This window comes from Centropristis striata, chromosome 21 (assembly GCF_030273125.1).
Source record: "Centropristis striata isolate RG_2023a ecotype Rhode Island chromosome 21, C.striata_1.0, whole genome shotgun sequence".
NCBI classification, from domain to species: domain Eukaryota; kingdom Metazoa; phylum Chordata; class Actinopteri; order Perciformes; family Serranidae; genus Centropristis; species Centropristis striata.
In genome coordinates, this window is record NC_081537.1 from 17,173,631 (window position 1) to 17,196,351 (window position 22,721).

The window sequence follows — 22,721 nt, forward strand, 5'->3', positions numbered from 1 at the left end:
TATGAATAAGTTTTAATTGAGCCCCTTTGAATGCTGTTCCACTTTTCCTCATTTTAAGTGTTTTATACAATTTTTGAATACTTAATTTCATCTATTCACAATACAGGAAAACATGAATTGGTGGTATGTTGATTCAGTCTTTATTAGTGGCTTTGGTTTGACACTGAATAACACAAATAATTATTGCACAAACAAATGATGAGCATTTTGAATATACGCTACAGAAAGATTCAAACAGGAGTCAGCACGCACTCGTGAGGCGTTGTGGCTTAAAACATTTGAATGATTTGTATCAAAATTCTTCAAACATGTTGAAGAACAGAAATTGTGTATGTGACTGTCTGTGATTTTTTTTTGTGCACTTTTTTCTTCACAGGCTCTTATCTTGAAAGAGCTGTCCGTCATCAGAGACCGAGCTGGCAGTGCCTGCCTCAGGGAGCTCGACAAGAGCAACAGCCCTTTGATTATGGCTCTCTGCGGCTCCAAAGGTAAGCTCGCTGGGAGTGGAATCTTACTTCAGCTGCTTATATTGTTGTTTTCCCTTTTGTCATTGCAGAGGGAATAGATCAAACAAGGAAAACCGCAGCAGCAGCTGCTCCAAAGATTGTCATTTTACACAAAATGTCCTCTTTACCTTTTAAGACCTTCTCACTCTGACAATGACCTCCAAATAAAAGCATATTTCACCAAATAAATCTAAGGGAAGTGAGGTGTGTGACCTTATTTTCAAACTCCCCACAGAGCTTTTCAGCAGTAGTTGCAGTTGGATAATTAAAGAAGTTTATTCAGAAGTTGACTGTGACCTCTGTGAATATTACAACAGCAATATTCACGAGGGACAGCAACATTATGAAGAAATTTGTTATTATTATTATTATTATATGAAGAACTTTCAAAAACCAGAAGTACAATAAACAACCTTGTTTTTGTACCTTGTGTACTCCAAACTGAGGTCAACATTAGTGTTCTTTTCTTTACACAGGATTCAAATTAGCCTTCAACTTAGATACCATGTGTGTGTATATTATAAAATCCATTTGTGATTTCAAGCAAAACGAAGTCCATTCCCCCCCCCCCCCCCGGTAAACAACTTGGTTCCTCTAGTTTAATTTAAACTTGAATAGGCATCTTAATGTGTGTTCTGTCACCTATTTACAACATTATTACTATTATTGTTATTCATGTTTTCTTCATGTGCTGTGTCACACCTATCACCCGTCTCTTTTGTATACATACAGGATCTTTCATTAACATCTCTCAGATGATTGCCTGTGTGGGCCAGCAGGCCATAAGTGGCTCTCGAGTACCTGATGGTTTTGAGAATCGCTCCCTGCCTCACTTTGAAAAGCACTCGAAAGTGAGTCATGTGTTAATTTTCATTTTTATGCCGTCTTTTCTTCTCAGGCATCATACACATTGAATTGTGAATATGTTGGGATATACAATGGTAGCTTTTTGAGCTGCTGAAAATGGTTATGACCCACACATGTCCAATATCTTCTATCTTTCAATTGAAGTAATTGAATTCTGATGTGTGAGTTTCCACATCCAGGGCTCATCTGCTCTGAAGTGCACTGATTGGCTAATTTAAAAAGAAAAAATAATTTTCAATCAAGATTTTTTTATTTATCACATTTCAGCACTATTCAATTCAACTATTCAATTCAAAGTGCTCTAAATAAAACATGAAAAGAAACAAAATCAAGACAAAACGCAATGAAACGCATTATAAAACAATGTTTTTACCCTCTAATGTTGCGGGTCAAATTTCATAGTTTAAAAGTTAAAAAAAAATTGTTAAGTATTTTTTCATGAAAAAGAAAAAAATGTAAAATAAAAATGCAATGTCATATAAAACCATTGTATTTTATGTGTAGGTGTTTCCAGTTAATAACAGTAAACAGTTATTGTTTTTTTAAAGATTTTTTGGGCCATTTTTGGGCTTTATTGATAGAGACAGAGTGAAGAGGGAGACAGAGGGTAAGACATGCGGGAAAGGGCTCTGTCGGATTCAAGCCCGTGCCACCCGCTTACCAGGACAATGGTACGTGCTCTACCAGGTGTGCCACCTGGAACGCCCCCATAAAGTTTTAACGTGCATTTATTTAGGAAAAAAAGAGTGAATTATCCTCATTGAACCATGATCTGTGAGAGGTAAAGAACACCATTGCACTAAATATTGAATTGAATGTTTAGTAATGAAGTTATGTTATTAATGAAATATAAACAATGTTTATTGGGATTTTTTAGTTTCTGACACTTAATATACTTAGCATGATAATTAAACATGCACCGGGTTTTTGCTGTTCCTGAAAAAATGGACATAACATGAGGGTTAAAACTAATTAAAGAGAATGGAAAATAAAAAGAAGATTAATTAGAGACTGGAAGGAAATACAATATGAAAGTTCCACTTAGAAGAATAACAAACAAATGTATTTGCAAAGTGGAAAATGACAATTACGACTGTAGGCACATTTCACATGTTCTTCATTTTCTTCTTCATTCTGTTGTCCGACCTCCCTAATGGTTTCTCAATGATTTGTCTACAGCTGCCTGCTGCTAAAGGCTTTGTGGCCGACAGCTTCTATTCCGGCCTGACACCTACAGAGTTCTTTTTCCATACAATGGCTGGCCGTGAAGGTCTGGTGGACACTGCTGTGAAAACCGCAGAGACCGGATATATGCAGGTAATGGCTGAGGCTGATTTATACCCCCTCAAGCTTTACCTCTATAGTCATGTTGATTTTCCAATACACGAAGAAATTGTCTGTTTCTATCTGCAGTATGCTTTAAAGTCTCTGTTGTCTGTTACTCTAGACTGTTGTGTGCACTGTAGTAGTCACTATTTTGTGGAACAATTTGCTAATAATGTGTGTTAGTATGGAGCTGATGGGTTATTGGTGCACATTTCCAAAATCCAGCCAACTGTTGCTATTTATTTGTTTGAAAAAAGAAAATCCCAGATCTGCCTAAACACAAAAAATGGCTCAAAATCAGTCAATACAGGGCCGCCTAACAGGTTGTGTATTCTCCAAATAGACATTATTGTTATACATTATGTTATGGGACTTTGACTGTCTGAACCTCAAGAAATTAAAATTTTTGCTCCTGTCAGTTTTTTCACTGCAATTTACAAGTCCTGCCCAAACACATATTTGATATAACACCATAAATCATAAAAAGAAAAGGAAAATGCAAGTTTAATTTCTTTTATAATTTCTTTTAAAACATAAAAAATTAATAGTCAAACACACAGTCCAAAACCCAAAGACATTCAATTTAGAATTATAAAAGACACTGACATCTTTAAGCTGACATTTTTGGCATATTTGGATGATAAATTATTTGAATGATGAATAAACTTCAACTGACTGAATTATATTAAAAGTCTGAACACATTTCACATATGCCTGAACTGTAAGTATACTGTGATGGTTTTTAAAAAAAAAATTATGTTCGTTTTTATTTGTCTGTCAAATACGCCACTATAATACGTTTTGTGTTCCTCCCTGTTCTTGGATAGAGGCGGCTGGTTAAGTCCCTGGAGGATTTGTGCTCACAGTACGACCTGACAGTTCGCAGCTCCACCGGTGACATCATCCAGTTTATTTATGGCGGCGATGGTCTGGATCCAGCTGCCATGGAGGGAAAGGATGAGCCGCTGGAGTTTAAGAGAGTCCTGGACAACATTCGGGTGAGTGGACAGTTTGTGTACCTGCCTGGTTTGACCTTTTTTTAAATTTATTTTTTAGCTTTTTACACCGCTTTTAAAAGAAAAATGTTTCTTTTAAAATCTTTGCCCTTAAAGACACATACAGATGTTTTCTTGCATCCCTACACACACACAAACCCATACACCAATTACATGTGCAAACATATAATAGTTAATGCATCTCACATCACCCTTGCACCCTCACTGGGGCAGTCATATTCCACTCTTATAATTGTCCTTCATTTTTATTTCATTTGGTGTTCATACATATCTAAACATTTTATGGACAATGATAACAAGCTACTTAACATTTGGTATGCTTATGTTTTAGTCTCTTGTCTTTCAGTTAAAAATCTTTGCTTCGTGGAGTGATTTTGATTAAGAGGAAGCCCTATTGCCTTCATCTATGCAAAGTTTAAAATAACAGTCTGCCTGGCAGGTTGTTTGGCTGGAAGTCAGGAGGAATAAATAGTTCCAATTTGTGGTTAGTCATGGCTCAAGCCATATTTTTTGCCATTAACTATTAGGGGTGTGCATTGGCACTGCCCTCACGATTCGATTACGATTCACCAGGTAACGATTCGATTCAATTCGATTCTACGATGCATCACAATTATACTGCACACAACAAGGGACATTTTTCGTCAGTCATGAGGCAATACAAGCAGTCAGATAGGCCTAATAACAATAGATTTTATTGGCTGCTATGTGTGTATCATCCACTCTGCTCTGTCATTAGTTTGGAGTTGAAAAAAAGTTGAAAGACGGCAAATGCATATATTTTGAAAAGATGGCAAAATGAATCTCCTGCCTGAGTTCATCTAAGAGTAAGGAAAGACAAATGCCTCCTCCCTGCCATAAGAAAGGAACCTGCTGAGGTGAAATTTACATCAGCTAAATGTCGAGCCCTTGTCCCTGAGGTAGGGAAGACGTTAGTGCTATCCCAACTAGCTAGCTATGGCTAGTTTTCATGACGCAAAAATGTAACGTTAACGAGTCGACTTTAAATATGCAAATACAATGGTAATTACCTATCAATAGTACTTTCTATAAAAACGTAAATGTTAAGTTCTGTCAAATACTACCACATACTTCAGTCACAACATATCAAAACAGCTTGTCCGCTAGCTTACCTGTGCTGCGCATCAACACATGGCTCATTTGAATATTCAAATGAGCCATGTGTTGATGCGCACATGTCTGGAAGGAAAGGGAGTGGGTCGGGTTAGCGTTGTGTTTACTGGAACTTTGACTTGGCCTTAAATTGAACATTTTTCCACAGGGCATCAAGGTCATAGTGTGGGGCCGTCGTGAAATTCCCACCCTGGCCCCCACAACTTTCCACTGGAGACCAGGAAATAAACATAATCGATTATGGCACCTTGCCGCATCGATGCTGAATCGTGCATGCCCCGCATTGCAATGCATCGCCTAATCGATTATTGTTGACACCACTATTAACTATATCCTGTGATGGTGCTGAGGCAGTTACAAACTCACAGAAACCAAGCTTCAATGTCTCACAGCAATTATTTAGTGTGGCCTAAGTGTAGCCTTTTTAAATGTGTGCAGCACTATTGTATGCCAGTGGATAGTCAAGTCAAGTCAATTTTATTTACATAGCCCAAAATCACAAATCACAGATTTGCCTCAAAGGGCTTTACAGACTGTACATGGTACGACTCCCTCTGTCCTTAGACCCTCACAGGTGCCAGGGAAAAACTCCTCAAAAAACCCTTTTAACAGGGGAAAAAGAAGAAGAAACCTCAGGGAGAGCGACAGACGAGGGATCCATCTCCCAGGACGGACAGACGTGCAATAGATGTCGTTGCACAGGGCAGATCAATAGAGTAGATAGAGGTTGAAGGAGAAGAGGGAGGGAGGATAGAGAGATGGTTGAGAGGGAGACAGAGACAGAGAGGAGCAGGAGCTCTGGGAGGAGACAGCAGCAGGTGATGAAGCGGGTTCACTCTACATGTCCCTGATACACACAGACGGGTTTCAGTTTGTGAAGTCTGAACCCGGTCCTTTCCCTCGAACCCATTATTTATCCTAACAATTGTTTACTCAGACATGAAGGTAGATTTCTTCCAGGAAGTTCCACCTTCTTCATCCGCTGATTCACCAGGCTTAATCAATACAGGGACACGTCATGTCACCGGGCAACAATCTTCTGATGCCTGGCACATCAAGTCCTGACCTGGCCTCTTCTCCAGAACATTCAACAAAACCTCCTGCCTTGTTATGTCTTACAGATATAATTTGGAGCCACTTATTCTTTCAATGTCTAAATGTATTCTAAAGTCTAAAAAATATGAAACATAAAATATATTCTTTGTGATTATAGGATCTTAATCAGTTTAAGCAAATGGAATATATGTAATCAAAGTAATCACAGTTTCTAAACCAACATTAACACAAAAACATAATCATTGTATCAAAATCATATTGCCTGATTAATATATAAATGCATAGAGAGAGAGATAATACACCCAAGGTTTAGTGAATTACGCATGCATAGTGACCTTCGATGACCTGCGTCAGGCACAGAGACACACAACAGAGAGACACAAAAAAGAAGCAGAATAATCAAATTATTTTAACAGCAGTGAGACCAGCAGGAGTGATGCCGAGCAGGACCACAGCACGACACCCTGTGAAAGAGAGCAAAGAAAAGTGCGAGTACTCTGGGAAAATAAAAGCTTGTGTCATGTTTTATTGGGACATTAGTGAGAGAGAAGAAAAGAGGGGCCCATTGTATCGTGTCCCCTGACACATTGGGCCTATAGCGGCATAACTAGGGGCTGGTCCAAGGCAGGCCCGGGCTAGGGCCGGTCTCAGCCAGCCCTAACTATAGGCTTTGACAAAGAGGAAAGTTTTAAGTTTACTCTTGAATAAAGAGAGGGTGTTTGCCTTCCGTACTGAGACTGGGAGATGATTCCACAGGAGAGGAGCTTGATAACTGAAGGCTCTGGCTCCCAATCTAGTAGGGAGGGAGGAACATATTCTGGTCCTGCAAGAAGCTTTCTGCCAAACAGAGAAGCAGCTTATTAATAGAAAACCACCTCGTGTGAAAGCAAGGTTTACATGTGTTACATCGTATTGCAGTGAGCGATGTCTGTGTGAAGTTTTGAAAGTGCAACCACACTCAAGGCTCACGATTGCCCTGACTCAGTGTGACTTAAACACGCTGCAGGATTGACGTTATATCTCTCTCTCTCTTTCACGGTCTCCTTGCACATTTATGTGGAGGACAGGACAGAGACTTTAACGCGACCATAAATGACAACAAACATGCCAGAGGACTTTCGGCTTAGATTTTGTTTCCAATCATCCAGCTAACATGCTGTGAAATAACAATTACTCTCTCACCCAAATGCACTGAAATTGGGTACCGATTTTATCTAATATAAATCGGTACTCAGTAGTACCAATGTAATTCGGTGGGTACCCTTAAAAGTACAGAGTTTGGTACCAAACACTACTTTTTAAAGCCATAAAATATTGGGATTAATGGTAGACAACAACAAAAACAAGCATAACACACGGTTGGTTGCAGAAGGAATCAGAAGTCCACTTAAATACATGAGAAAACTTTAACCACAGGGAGAGTTGTATCCTGTTTTGAACATGTTGTGTTGTGTGGTGGGCTGCCAAAACCGAAGAGGTACTAATTAAAGTCTTCATTATTATTTTATACATTCAAATATTTTTTTTTTAATTCTTGCCTATCCCTGAGTGGCAAGTTGTTATAATATCGAGGCAGCATTTCAACAGTAAAATAAAGAAAAAGTTTTCTTTTTTGCCAGATTTTGATGACAGTTTTCTTTGCAATCACCCCGATTTTTTTGCAACCAACATGCAATGTTTGTATAAAAATAATTCGTTTATGACAGTGTGCATGTTCAATTGGTTTTGGCTGATATTTTTATGTAATTTATTGGTATACAAGAACAAGTTATTAATGTTTTCAGCTGCTGTTTAAAGTTTGTTTACATCAAACAAGGCAGTAAAATAAACTAGACATTCAGTTATCATAAGTAAAAAGACAAGGATTTTTTTTTTTGTATCAAGACACGCTCCTCAGTTATATTTTTGTGTAATCACAAATGTATATGGCCATAATCAGAAGACTTCGTCCTTTCCTAACTGTAATCAGAGGTCCCTTTGCTGCATGTCTTTCCCTCTGTCTCCCCTTCCATTCTCTCTGTTACTACCCAATATTGTATGAAAATGCCAAAAAATTAAAACTAACCGATAGCAGAACTATGATTTCAAGACAAGTTTAACCCCGTTGATTGAGAGCTCTGCAGAAGAAGCATCTGCTGCATGTAAATTTGTTTTTAGATGGCATTATTATTTAATTTAATGGTAGAAAAACAGCAAAAACTAATATCAAGACAAGCTCCTGGGTTATGTTTTTGTGCATTGAACACAAATGTATATGGCCATAATCAGAAGAATAACTAGCCGTGTGATTAGCAGTCTGCCATCAGTGTCAAATGCCAACGCTTGTTTATTTCCGTGGTAACTGATAGCAGAGGCATCATTGCAAGAGAAGATTGATCCCACTGATGATGAGCTCTGCTGGAGAACCATCTGCTGCATGTTAATTTGTTATTATTTATGCAGCACATTTCATACAGAATGGCAATTTAATGTGTTTTACGGATAACAAAAGGCATGTGAAAGGGTAATAAAGGAGTTGTCACTCATAGCACAATGGAAACTGTTATTATGCGTGTGTTTGTGTCACCACCTGTTTATCCTTTACTGGTTGATAGCGGGGCTTTTACCATCCATCCAGGTATGATGACATAGAATGATAGAATGATAGAAGCAAATGTAATGATTTTTTATATGTTAATAAAGCATTTGCCATTAAATGGAGTTGAATATAATGTGATAAATATGCCTGTTCCAGCCCTTGTGGTTGAGGTTGGAATAGTTTTAAGTGCAATGTGAATCAGCTGCTGACCCTGGAGTGATGGAGCTATCTGGAACAGTTGAGTGCCCTGCTGTGTTTGCTCCAATCTAATCTCTTTCTGATGTTGTCTGTCCCCCCCACAGGCAGTTTATGCCTGTCCAGATGAGCCTGCACTCAGTCAAAACGAGCTGGTCCTCACAACTGATGCAATCATGAAGAGAGCCGACTTCTTGTGCTGTGACGACACCTTCTTGGAGGTAACCTCGACAAACTACTGTGCTGTCATAACATTTTCTTTAATATTTTTCATACTTTTGAAAGGGCACCCATTGTACCTTTCCTCTTTTGGAAATGTATTGCCTTTGTTGTTCCACTGGTAGTGGAAAGTGGCATTGTGCCCAACAGCTGCCAACACTGAAGTAGCACTCTGTAGTTTTCTTTGCCTTTCAATTCATCAGTGTCACCTGAAAGGACAAACTTGAGGAGTAGATTTTGCAGTTGCGCCCCATTGACAGTGAATATCAGCAAGGGCTGCAGATGGGTTTTATTTTTAACTCTATACACCAAATTCAGACAGACAGAGATGAGGTTGCTCTGTGAGTTTACCCTCTAACCAGAACCATGACACAATAAACACAAATTATAATATGTATAACACTATTTTTTTTTTCAAATTCAAAAGAAATCACAATCCTCTCAACAATTCAGATGATCTTACATTTTTCTTGTCGATAACTTTTATTCTTCATGCTATGCAAGGTCACCTTGTTTCAGCAAACAAAACGGATGGATGCACATAGAACTGCTGTGAAAAACCAAGGTTGAGGCAAAACACCCACATGATTTTCTGAAAAGAAGGTGCAACAGAGTAGAACACTATGCTTTCTGCTTTTACACTGCAACACTTGTACCTTCACTTAAAGTAGACTCTTTGGCTTTCTAACAGATAGATACCAAGACCTTGACACATGACAGTATGTGTTTATAACGACATGATCTAGAAGCCAGTCACATGCTGTTAGTCGGTGTGCAGGCAGTAATTCGTGTGAACCTCTTTCACCCCTTTTGTGAAGGAGTTAACTGACACAGGCTCAGAGAAGTACCTGGAGGTATAGTGACCGAGCATGCTGAATTGTGATTTAACTGAAATGAGAATGGTGTGTCACCTGGATCTCAAAGAGATCGAAAAATGTATTAATAATGAATAACTCCATTGTTACCGTTTTAAAAGCACTCTTCGTTGTGTTCAGATTAATGCTTTGACACATGACTGCTCTGTTTCAAGCACTGCTGAGGGTTTTTCAAAGCGATTGCTCAGTGTGATTTACATTCATCTCACCTTTACTGTAATATCTTAACAAATGCATGACAGTATATCGTGTGTAAAATTGTATACACAGGGTTCGTACGGGTGCTTGAAATCTTTGAAAATGCTTGAATTTAAATGTTGTATTTTCAAGATTTAAAAAGTGCTTGGATTTTGCATAAAGTGCTTGTAAATGCTTGAAATTCCGACTGTATTTCTCTTGCAATCTGACTATATCCATCTATAGATTATAGATAATCACATGTTCAATGTAAAAAATAATAAGTAGCCTATCTGAAATGAAGACCGTTCCTCCTAAAAGTGTAATACCATCGCTGTTGTTATGGTTAATTGAAATCTCCCCCTTTGTGTATGCAAGTACTCATCTAAAACATGCAATTTAAAACTGGTTTAAGGTGCTGGAAAAGCTTGAAAATTGACCTTGAAAAATGCTTGAATTTGACCACTGCTAAAGTGTACGAACCCTGTATACAGATCGTTCACACTTTATTATTCGTTCTGTAAGATATTAATGCAATTGCTGATTTTCCCTGTAACTGTAGGAAATAAAGAAATTTATTAAGAGCATCTCAGAAAGAATCAAGAAGACCAGAGACAAGTACGGCATCAACGACAATGGCACCAGCGAGGTAAACGCCACACACTGTGGATTAATCTTTGGCTAAGATCTATATGAAACTTAACTGTTTTATGTCTCTAATTTTGTTTTGCAGCCAAAAGTTCTCTACCAGTTGGACCGCATCACCCCCACACAGCTGGAGAAGTTTCTGCAAACCTGCAGAGACAAGTACATGAGGTACAAAAAACTCATGTTTTATTCCAAGGCTCACTTTTCCTTTTTAAGAAGCTACCGTTTTGCTGTTCTGATCACTGTAGGTGGGTACATAATGTAGCTCAGAAGATGCCTCTGGTAGGAACAAGAAAGTTAGGAGAAAAGTGTGAGGGAGGCTGAGTGAGTATCATCCTGATCATGTGCAGACACGTGCATGTGGATTACAAGCTATGTATTTTTAGGATTATACTTTTATTGATCCCATAATGGGAAATTCACTTGTCACAGGAGCAAAAACAGAAGCAAAAGGCGTGAATAGAAATTACAGGGGGAAATTAACAGTAGTGTGAATGAAAAATGAAAAATATAAATGCACATCAAGATTATATAAAAGCTATGGTGAGTAGTGTAATGGTAAGAAGGTGTGGTGGTGTCCTGAACAGAAATTACAACATGATTGGTGGTGCAGATGTTGTAGAGTCTGACATTGGCAGGGATAAAATACCTGTGGAACCTCTCCTTCTTCATAATGATAATGCAGCGCAATAGATGTAATACTTTATAACTTACTATAATAATCAGATGATGTCTGCTCTCTGTGATTATTTTCCTCACCATCTCACCCTAGCCCTGATTCTAATAAGCCATATCTGCAAAACTGAAAACTTTCCTCTCTGGCAGCTCTGACAGTTTTTCTTGCTGGTACGTTGTGCTGATGACAATACAGCACCACCACTACATTAATGTTATAAGGCAATTAGCTTTTCTCTGACAGTCCATGACGTGAGAAAATTGTGTTTTCCATGATGACACTCATCAGAGCTGTAGCTGGCACAAAATTTAGAACGGGTTTCTATCACTGAGGGCGGAGGGGGGATGCTATAACTTGTACATTTGACACATGACTACCTGTTGTCCGACCTCATTGAAAGGAAAAGGTGTTAAAGCTTTTCCATTTGACCACACTGCCAAATTTCATAACAGCCTTACATCAGCTGTCAAGAAAACTCACCACAAAAGCCCACCTCATGGGGGCGCCAAAGTCATCAGCCATCCTTATGATTGCTTTTCGAGTCATGGACGTCCATACAAAATTACATTGTTTGTTTTGTGATTGACAGGCAGCCATTGCAATCCCAGGAGACTGGAAAATTGTATGCGTTTCATTTCAGAAATTCAAAATCTGATCTTAAGCTTGACACATGCATTTAAAATGAATCAAATAAATAAGTATAATTATCCCCACATGCACACTATACAGTCCTCTGAGGGCTGTTGAGATCATGATGATGATGGAAATGTTTGTATAATAACTGCCAGTTTTCCCTTAACTGTCGGTTAAATGAAAGCTGAGTCAGCTGCACGGTCTCGCATCATGCATTTTCTTGTACAGAGCTCAGATGGAGCCGGGCTCGGCAGTGGGGGCGCTGTGTGCCCAGAGCATCGGAGAGCCTGGTACTCAGATGACCCTGAAAACCTTCCACTTTGCCGGTGTGGCGTCCATGAACATCACTCTGGGGGTGCCTCGTATCAAAGAGATCATCAACGCCTCGAAGAACATCAGGTGTGATATTTACTAACAGGAATGCTTGTTTGTGAGGAGAAAAGTCATGTTTGGTATTTGGTGCATTTTTTTCACCTAAGCCATTTTTAATTAGGCAAAATGTTGCTTGAGTCCAGGGTTTAGACACAAATTGGAGCATTTAACAGGCCATAGAAATTGATCTCTTGTCACAGGAATGAATATATCCCTAATTTGTTTTGACTAATCCATTCTGCTTCCCTCTCAGCACCCCCATTATCACCGCTCATTTAGACGTGGAGGATGATGCTGACTTTGCCAGGCTGGTGAAGGGAAGGATCGAGAAAACTCTTCTCGGAGAGGTATTTATTGTTTTCCCACAGTGCTTTGGGCGAGACATCAGTTGAATGAAGTGCCTTGCTTCAATGAAACCAACGTCTCTTGTACTCTTCTACAGATTTCTGAGTACATAGAAGAGGTTTTTCTCCCTGATGACTGTTTCATTCTGGTGAAATTGTCACTGGATAGAATAAGACTGCTGCGACTGGAGGTACAACAGCTTTCCTTTTTCGTTTTTACTGACTGTGAATATTAGAAATGTGTCCCCACTTTCACACTTACAAATCGATTAAAGATTAATTCTGTCCTTGTGGTCCCATTCCAATCTCTCTAAGTCAGAACACTTTAAGATGATGTCTTTAAAGAAACACAGCCATTCACTTTTTTGCTCAGTTTGATGAGAAGATTGATACCACTCTCATGAATCAATGTGTGGTAAATTTGAAGCTACTCCCGGCAGCTGGTTATCTGGCTGAATGGAAAGACGAGGAGGAAAACACAACTGAATAGTGATCTGTTGAATCTAAAGGCATTGCTACAAAAGAGTCTTAAAAGCATCTTGGCTGCATAGAGAATATAGCATGCTGAAACACCATCATTAATGCCACAATGCTACATTTATGATCCATGTATTTCAGGTAAATGCAGAAACGGTGCGTTACTCCATCTGCATGTCTAAACTCCGAGTGAAACCAGGAGACATCGCTGTGCACGGAGAGGCGGTGGTCTGTGTGTCCCCGCGAGAGAACAACAAAAGTTCCATGTACTACGTGCTGCAGTCATTAAAAGAGGAACTTCCTAAGGTGATAATCTGATTGTCTGTAAATTGATAATTAGAGTAAGTAGTAATTTCTGCTGAGAAAATTGTTGGTTTCTAAAGCAATCAGTATGAATGTGTTGTGCTGAATGTTGATTAAACAGGAACTTTCCTGAGGGAATAGGAATGTTTCGAGGTTCTCATTGCATTGAAACCGCAGGGAACAGAGTCTAAATTAAGTCCAGGGTGAGTTTTATCCTGTAATAAGTGGTATCAGTACTTTCTGGGTGGGGTTTGAAGGGATGACTGTTGATCGGTCAAACGCACAATGCACAACTGCTGGAAGGGAGAGCATTCTCTTTGTTTCATTAAAAAAAGTAAAGTTTTTTTTAAATGAGTGCAAGTAAAGCTGAGAGGGTGAGCAGTAAAGGAGAGTGAGAGACTGTGCTGCTGCAGTGACAAACTCAGTAAATCAGAGAAATAGAATCTTTTCAGATTTGTATGCTGGGGTTATGTTCTAAAGCACAAGTAAATAACATTCACCAGATGATTAATTTTCCTCCATGTTTTATTCAACTCATCCAAACCTGCATCAGTGAATACAATTCAGCACTAAAGGTCTTTGCAGGGTCTCCGTTATTATCATTTAGTAGCGGCGGCCCACCGCTGCTAAATTATGCCCATCACTACCAAGGTTATAATAGTTTTGGATTTTTCATTAGTTTTAGTTTTAATTTCGTTCTGAATTTTTGTTTTCAAATTCAGTTAGTTTTAATTAGTTTTTAGAGTGAGTTTTCTAGTTTTGGTTTAGTTTTTATTTTTTGAAAATGCTTTGTTTTAGTTTAGTTTTTATTAGTTTTAGTTTTTTTGTAATGGGCTATATGTTGGGTGCGAGATTCAAATAGATCATAATACATTTTGCCTTTATTTCCTTTGGTTTATTCATCTCAGCCCCAATAAGGTTATTAAGTCTTACAGTTCCAGGTGTTTTGAATTTTGGTTCTAGTTCCCAGTCTCAGTAAACATATTTACCATGTGTTGCATGTTCAAATAGAAACACTGAATTATGAATGAAAAAAGTTGACAAAAACAAAAACTAAGGACATTTTCACTTTAATTTTAGTTAGTTTTAGTTAGTTTTGTAACCACGCAATACAGTTTCAGTTAGTTATCATTTTTTTAAAAACTCTAGTTTTTATTTTTATTTCAGTTAACGAAAATTTTTTTTCAATTCTAGTTTTCGTTATTTCGTTAGTTTTCGTTAACTATAATAACCTTGGTCACTACTTTAGAATAGGGGATTGTTTTAGTTTTTTAACTCTGTAGCAGTGACCACAGCGGGAGGCTCTGGTTAGGATGAGGTGCTTCTTGGTGGGAATGCAGCTTTAGTGTATTTGATTTAAGTTCTCTTATTTCTCACTTGGAAAGGTGGTGGTTCAAGGAATACCTGAAGTTGCCCGAGCTGTCATTCACATCGACGAACAGAGCAGCAAGAACATGTACAAACTCCTGGTGGAGGGAGACAACTTGAGAGCTGTCATGGCAACGCACGGTGTGAATGGAAGCAGGACGACTTCAAACAACACGTATGAGGTATCTGTAAGGCGAGATTTAAGTCAAGAGGGCCTGAGCTTTAGGTTTCTCATCTGCCCTACAATCTGAGGCATGAATGAAAAAAATGCTGCTCTTCTTTTCTCTTCTTCTCTTCTTTTCTTCTTTAACATATAGCACTCCTGTAGCGATTACAGTGAGCTCTTAAAGTTATGTACTTACTTGGTTTCTGTGGTATAAGTCTAGCACCCTCAGGTTGAATGCACTTATTGTAAGTCGCTTTGCACAAAAGTGTCAGCTAAATGACATGTAATGTAATGAATACCAATGCTAAACCACTAAACATATAAATACAATAAATGTCGGTCAAGACAATTTCAAAGAGCTTTCTTTTTATTATGTCAGCCCACGTGTACACACTTGTTGTTAATCATGCAGATGAATCATGCTAGTCTCAAGGAGAGGGGATCTTTAGCTAGAGGTCAGCAGTATATACTGCATATAAGTGGTGTAAATCATTTGAAAGCTTGGAAGCTGAAGATACACTCTTCTTGTTATAAATCTTTGATTAATGTGTTTTGGGCCTTTTCAAATTTTAAACGTTAAGTGTGTCAGGGTTTAAAACATAATTAAATCATGACCATTCCCCTTCGTACTAGCGGCTCAGAAGTTTTTGCAGCATGAATACAATTGGGCTCCTTAAATCTATAAGAGTCTCAGCTTTCCAGTCATACCCAATTTTTGCAATTCCAAGGCTCTTTATGGACCCCAGTATGCAGATATATACAAATATATCATTTTTAGAATAGGCAAAAAAATTACATTTATACTGCATGCATAAAAACCTGATATATTAATTTTTAAACGGGTTCCTTAACCTCTGACCTCAAGATACCTGAATTAAATCTGATTCTGTGTCCCCCCCTTTGCAGACATGCCCATTTTATGCTAACACTGTACGTTTTTGGGCACGTTTTGCATGCATTACAAATTTGTAGCTTTTTTTGCCTGTTGATTGAATTTCAAGGACTCTGAATAATGTTTTTCCAGGTTGAGAAGACGCTGGGTATTGAAGCAGCCAGATCCACCATCATCAATGAGATCCAGTACACCATGGTGAACCATGGAATGAGCATTGACCGGCGTCATGTCATGCTTCTAGCAGATCTCATGTCCTACAAGGTATGAAATATTGATATTTCTTCAAAGTATTTAGAGGTAAATTCATCTGCGTGCTCACTGTTTTTTTTGTCCATAAAGGGTGAGATCCTGGGAATCACCAGATTCGGTCTAGCCAAAATGAAGGAGAGTGTCCTCATGCTGGCCTCTTTCGAGAAAACAGCTGATCATCTCTTCGATGCCGCCTACTTCGGACAGAAGGACTCAGTCTGTGGTAAAGTGATGCTTCATCTCTCTAGTGAAATTAAACTTGACTCATTGTCCTGGCTGGGTCTTGAAAGGTCTTGTGTTCTTGTTTCAGGTGTGTCCGAGTGCATCATTATGGGGATCCCAATGAATATTGGAACAGGACTCTTTAAACTTCTACACAAGGCTGACAGGGATCCCTCTCCAGTCAAAAGACCACTTCTCTTCGACACTGCAGACTTCCATATACCTCTGATCACATAACAGCGAGGAAATAAGCAGCAAGGGGTGTTGTTTTTCTAGGTTTGTTTATTATCCTCAGAGCGTTCTCTCTCTACGAACACCTGGAGATCTTCAGCAAATACAGAAGTGCCTGCCAAAGTGTTAGATTTCCTCTGTGGGGATCTAATTGAAAATATGACACTGAATTTTATTTTACACAGCAAGTTTGTAAGCATGGAAGAGGTATTATTATTTCAGTTCAAAGTGGGTAAACTGTGAGGGAGAAAAGAAAAATAGTCAGATGTTTTGATGTTCTATTTTGGGTTTTTTTGTTTGTTAAACGGCGTGTTTACTATGTAGATGTTACATTGCTCTGTTCCCTCATTGTAATGGCACTGGACGGGTGTGCAGCAGACTTTACCTCTTAATCATGAAACCGACTTGATCTGTTATCGTTTGGCACTTAGTTTTGCATTTGAGTGTAAACTGCTTGTTTTGAAGTATTGCAGCTTTAAGACTTTTTAATAAAAACCCTGCAAATACATCAAGATGAGGTGAAGCCTATATAATGTAAATAATGTAATAAAATAAAGGAACCCATAAATGATGAAAAGGACTTTTTTTTGTACATGCAGTGAAAAGTGCATCCTGTTGGCAAATAATTTCTAAACGCAGTAACTTTAACTTAATCAACTTAATTTGATCACCAAAGTGCCACATACAGTAGTGTTCAATATAATAGCAGTCTAATGTGACTAACCAGGTTAATCCAGATTTTTAATATATTAAGGGCCCGAGCAGGCAACGACCTGTGAGGTCCCTATTGTATTTCGAATGATTATTAGGGCCCGAGCAGGCAACGACCTGCGAGGTCCCTATTGTATTTCGAATGATTTTTTTTGTCTTCCCAAATGATCGCATTTTTCAGTGCCTGAACATACCCAAAAACTCATGAAACTTTAAATATAAGTCACACCTGGCGAAATATTATATAATCTATTGTCATCCTGAATTTCCACCACTAGGTGGCGCTATAATAAAGGAAAGTGCGTTTTGGCTAATAACTCCCACATACTTTATCGCACATTCAAAAACCTTATATCCACGCATTCAATGAGTTGTGCTGAATCTCGTGATATAGGCCACGCCGTTTTGCACCAAACTTTGCACACAGCATCTATGGACCCTCATAACAAAAAGTTATTAAAAGAATTTTGATAACCCAAAGAATAATCAAGTTATTAAATAACAACTTCCTGCAGGTGGCTATTATCAACACAAAACACAAAGTGTTGCATATCTCCACATTGGTGTGTCTGAATGACATGAAACTCAGGTTACTACTTCCCTATGAGCCCCTGAGGCTCTGTGCAAAATTTTGGCCGATGACCACTTGGTGGCGCTCTTTAAATTGAAGTATTTTATATCTCCAAATCGGTTGGTCGGATTAACACCAAACTTGGTATACTTATTGTCAATGCCCTCCTGAGGACAACCCTTGAAGGTTTTTTTTGATCGGCCCCTAGGTGGCGCTCTGGTGGCAGTCTAATTTAATATTTGGCACTCTGCCCAGACCATAAGACTTAAGGCAATGAAATGAATTATCATTATCATGTTTTTTTATCTCTTTATCTATGTTATTTTCTTTATTTGTACCCAGAGGTAGATTTTGTTTGCAGTATAGAGTCCTCATTCACACACACAAAAGAGGCACATATCACACATCATTCAACTTAAGACAGTGGGAGTTAAGAAATGGCAAGTTAAATAAAAAAATAAAAATTAAATTAAAAATTCTTAAAAGTTCTTACAGGTCCAGACTATACTTAGATATTGATGTGAACTAAAATACGAATAGCATAAAAAAAGAAGACAGAAAAATAAACAAAATAAATATATTTTTTTTATTTTTTTTTTTATTTTTATTTTTTATTTAGTTATTTAATTTTTCCCCTGCGCTTCTGCGCATGCGCGAGTTTTTAACGCTTCTGCGCATGCGCGGGTTTTCAGCGCTTCTGCGCATGCGCAGAAGCGTCACGGGGCCGCGCATGCGCAGAAGCGCAGGAAAAAAATAAAAAAGAAAATTAAATAAGAAATTTAAAAAAAGAAAATTAAAAAAATAATAATTAAAAAAATAAAGAAGTAAAGAAATTTAGATGTAGAACAAAAAGACACAAAAACAGTTTTGTCCCTGCTGTGCTTTGCATATAGTTACCAGTTGTATCACCCTCACCCTTTTTGTAATAATTCCATTTCTCCCATTTCCCTTCAAACTGTTCTCACGATATGTGTGAACCTCTCCATATCATAAATCTCCTCCACAACACCCAGCCACTGTTCTCTATAGGGCGATCCACCTTATACCAGACCCTTGTAATTGCCTTCCTGCTAGCCACTAATAATACTTTCACCAGGTATTTATCTCCTCCTTGTACCTCCTCTTGTGGAATTTTCCCCAGATATAATACCAGACAAGTCTTTGGTATCTCATATCCCAGTATCTCCCTCAGCACACTCCAGACTCCCTCCCATTATCCCTCCATCTTTGGACATTTCCAAAACACATGTGTATGGTCTGCCTCCGCTTGACCACACAACCTCCAACATGATTTCTGATCTGGTGTGTATCTCCCCTTAATCTTTGGTTTTATGAAAAACCTTATAATGTTCTTCCACCCAAATTCTCGCCATACCCTAGAGCCAGTGGCTGAGTGTTTAACCTTGCACACATTATACCAGTCACTTTCTATTATTTTTATTCCAAGCTCTTTTTCACATTTTCCTTTAATATAGACAGTTGAATTACCCCCACTGGCACCTAGAGCTTGGTATAGAGCTGAGATTACTCTACATTTTCTTCCCTCATATGCATTAATCATTATTTTAATAATCATTTTCTGTTCTTTGGGTTCTTTTAACTTTATTTCCTTTAAATAATAATCTCTCACCTGAAAATATCGAAAAAGTTAACTTGCCTCCAAATCAAATTTCTCACTTAAAGCCTGAAAACTCTGCATTTCCCCCCTCTCAACTAGTGTACATATTGCTGTAATACCCCTTTGTGCCCATCTCTCAAAGCCCCCATCACTAAATCCTGGTTTGAATCTTATGTCCTGTGTTATCCACCTCAGAATCTTTTCTTCATTCTGTAGTAGAGCCGGCCCAAGGCATAAGCGAACTTACCGACTGCTTAGGGCCCCAAAGAGTAATTCAAAGAAATATATATTATTTTTTTTTGCATGTATGAGTGATGATTTATATATGATCAAATATATATCATTGTACAAAAACACATTGTATGTCAACAGAGTGCTGCTGATGTTGGCATAGAGATTCTACCTGCCTCTCTTTATAATGTCAAAGCTCCGCTGCACCGCTAATGTGAGCCTCCTGCCGTGCAGTGCACTGCTTATCCAAAGTGCAGGTAGTTGCAGGCAAAATATTGTCGCAAAAAGGACATTTCCTTCAAGGGCAGAGAAAAGAAATATCAGGAGGAGAAAAACGCCAAGATAAAGGTATGTTTTCATGTCTTGGTAATGGATTGTCTGTCAAAGAGATTTGTGTAGCCGTATATAGCAAATTAGCTAGTTAAAAACGAGAGAAATGTGTCTTTTAACTGGCCGGTTAAATAGCATACTAGGCATGCTAACATGTTTGTATTTGAGTACAACTGAGCTTAACTTTGCGTTGATTCTCGGGGTTGGTCCTATATGTTTCGGCTTCAAAATAAAGTTTTTTGCTAACGTTTGATCGCAATCATGAATTAAAACGTCACCTCGTTTGCTGGCAAGCGCGGTGCTAGCAATATGTTTTTACATCCGGCTACGAGTTATAGTTTGATATTTGTTGTTTGCACAAATTGTTTGCTGCAGAGCATGGTTATTTTTGTGAGTAAAATAAACATTTTCTTTATTACATCAACTCAAAAGTTCTGTGAAACTTCCCCAGGATCACTGTTAAAGTCCTTTAGAGCAGTAGTTCTCAACCTTTTTGAGTCGCGACCCCCAATTTAACATGCATGTTGTCCGTGACCCCCGCTCACTGAACAGAATCTCACACGCACAGTTCAGATCACTCAAAAAAGAAACAAAATGACCAAAAAAGACACAAATTGACCACAAATTGACCACAAAATGACCACAAAATGACCAAAAAAAGACACAAAATGACCAAAAAAGGCACAAAATGACCCAAAAAAGAAACAAAATTACCAAAGAAAGACACAAAATGACTAAAAAAAGACACAAAATTGCCCAAAAAAGAAACAAAATTACCAAAAAAATCACAAATTGACCACAAAATGATAAAAAAAAAGACACAAATTGACCATAAAAAGACACAAAAAAAGACACAAAATGACCAAAAAACACACAAAATGACAAAAAAAAAGACATTAAGTGACCAAAAAGACTAAAACACATTAACACTTTAACACAGTGGAGACAGAGCTGACTTCCAAAATGATTTGGCGACCCCCAGAAATCATCTCGCGACCCCAATTGGGGTCCCGACCCCAAGGTTGAGAATAGCTGCTTTAGAGAATCAGCCCAGTGCCAGTCCACATCCTCAGGCTCCACTGTGGGTAAAGCATCAGCATATAGTGTAATTTATAGTGTCTGTGAATGATCAACAATCAATATTATTGGCTCTGTGAACCTGGATATCCATCTATCCCACTCCATAAACTGTTTTTGTGGTAGAAAGGTGGTGAGAATGGGAAAAAACACACACTCTTGCACTGCAGAGATATTTCCAGGCTGTTGGACATTATGCTGTTGCATATTTGAACCACAGCTGTGAGTATCATTTGACCTGAGGGGAGTTATCCATTATTCAAACAGAGCTACCTGTAAAGAGTTTTTTCTCCTATTATTTCCAACAAGCTCTCTCCATGTGATGAACTACTAGGGCCCATCTCTTCAAAGTGCTGCTTCGAGCATTTTCAAAATGCTGTGGGGTATGGCTTTCTTTTCCTTCTTTTCCTTTTTTTTTTTTTAGCATATTTGGCCATACTACACTTTGACCTTTTTTTTTTCAGTTTTTGTATGTACTTCTACATTTTTTGGACATACTATAATATTATATTTATCGACATTTTTGACATTGTACATACTTTCCCATTACATTTTTAATCACATTTAGGGTATAATATACTGCGCAATTTTTTAAATTCAGTTTCATGTTTTTTCTCCGTTAAAGGGAAGGGAGTCTGCCTTGGGTGTGTTGGGGTGTTCACATAGCTAATAACAGCATTCAGTAACAGTAATAGCTGATACAATAAGCAACATTTTGTCATAAATGTGTCAATTCATAATTTCACTTCTAAAGTTGTTGGCTATGATGACTTTTATTTCTGCATTGCTAAGGTTTAAATGAGGTACAATGCAAGTTGCTTTAGACATTGGAGGAGGGTGCTGTAGTTTCTTCTTCTAAGTCAGGGGGGAGGGTCCAAAGAAAATATTAATTACCCTGGGGAGGGCCTTGCTTTATTAAAGCAACACACAGGGTTCAGTCCTCTCACCACTGAAATCATTTTCATATAGAATCTATATGAAAAGGCCCCATTCAAAGCATGCTGAAAAAACAAATAAACAATTTATAATTGGTCATTTTAATGAATGTAAAATGTATTATATCAACAGGATTGTGACCTTGCATAATTTCATTTTTGCACATAAGAAAGCGCACAATGCCACTGACTGAAAGGGACAAAAACTAACACAAATAAATCAGTTTTCAATTAATGATGATTTGATTTTCAAAGCAATATCTTCATAATGAGCTATCTCCACTGAACTAGCCAAGCTGTCATTACCAAGCATTTAATCACAGAACACGTTACCAACTTTAAAGGTACAACAAAATGATGACATTCACTTAAGTCGTATTTAGAGCTCAACATTACAAAAATATTTCACGGTACAATTAAACAAACACAACAAAGACAACTATATAAGGGCTGCAGATTCAAACAGCTCAGTTTAGCAGTGAAGGGCAAAGAAGTGTTCAACTGTAAGAAAGTGAGAAAGTGTATTTCATTAGATCACTGATACAAAAGCCTAAACACAAGCCATATTAAAATAATGTTTTGCAAATCAACCTGAAGTGAGTTTTATACCAACTTGAACAAATTTAGCATTGCAATGAAAGCAATGCGTCATCTTTTGCTGCTAAAAGGCATATGGCTCTATAAAGTCACTGTCCTCTCTGGTGTCTTTTCCAAA

The 22,721-nt window shown here is 38.1% G+C and overlaps 1 protein-coding gene across 1 annotated transcript in view; it reads left to right on the top strand.

The window, feature by feature from the left end:
• The window catches only part of polr3a (polymerase (RNA) III (DNA directed) polypeptide A), a 29,604-nt gene extending 12,563 nt beyond the window's left edge, over window positions 1-17,041 (top strand). The window contains exons 17-31 of the mRNA XM_059325155.1: window positions 377-488; window positions 1,239-1,357; window positions 2,553-2,690; window positions 3,527-3,697; window positions 8,786-8,899; window positions 10,512-10,598; window positions 10,683-10,765; window positions 12,135-12,305; window positions 12,532-12,625; window positions 12,721-12,813; window positions 13,241-13,405; window positions 14,788-14,952; window positions 15,961-16,092; window positions 16,171-16,303; window positions 16,391-17,041. Coding sequence (XP_059181138.1) covers window positions 377-488; window positions 1,239-1,357; window positions 2,553-2,690; window positions 3,527-3,697; window positions 8,786-8,899; window positions 10,512-10,598; window positions 10,683-10,765; window positions 12,135-12,305; window positions 12,532-12,625; window positions 12,721-12,813; window positions 13,241-13,405; window positions 14,788-14,952; window positions 15,961-16,092; window positions 16,171-16,303; window positions 16,391-16,539 — 1,926 coding nt within the window. The 3' untranslated portion in view covers window positions 16,540-17,041. The remainder of the gene's footprint in view (window positions 1-376; window positions 489-1,238; window positions 1,358-2,552; window positions 2,691-3,526; window positions 3,698-8,785; window positions 8,900-10,511; window positions 10,599-10,682; window positions 10,766-12,134; window positions 12,306-12,531; window positions 12,626-12,720; window positions 12,814-13,240; window positions 13,406-14,787; window positions 14,953-15,960; window positions 16,093-16,170; window positions 16,304-16,390) is intronic.
• Window positions 17,042-22,721: the final 5,680 nt, after the last annotated feature.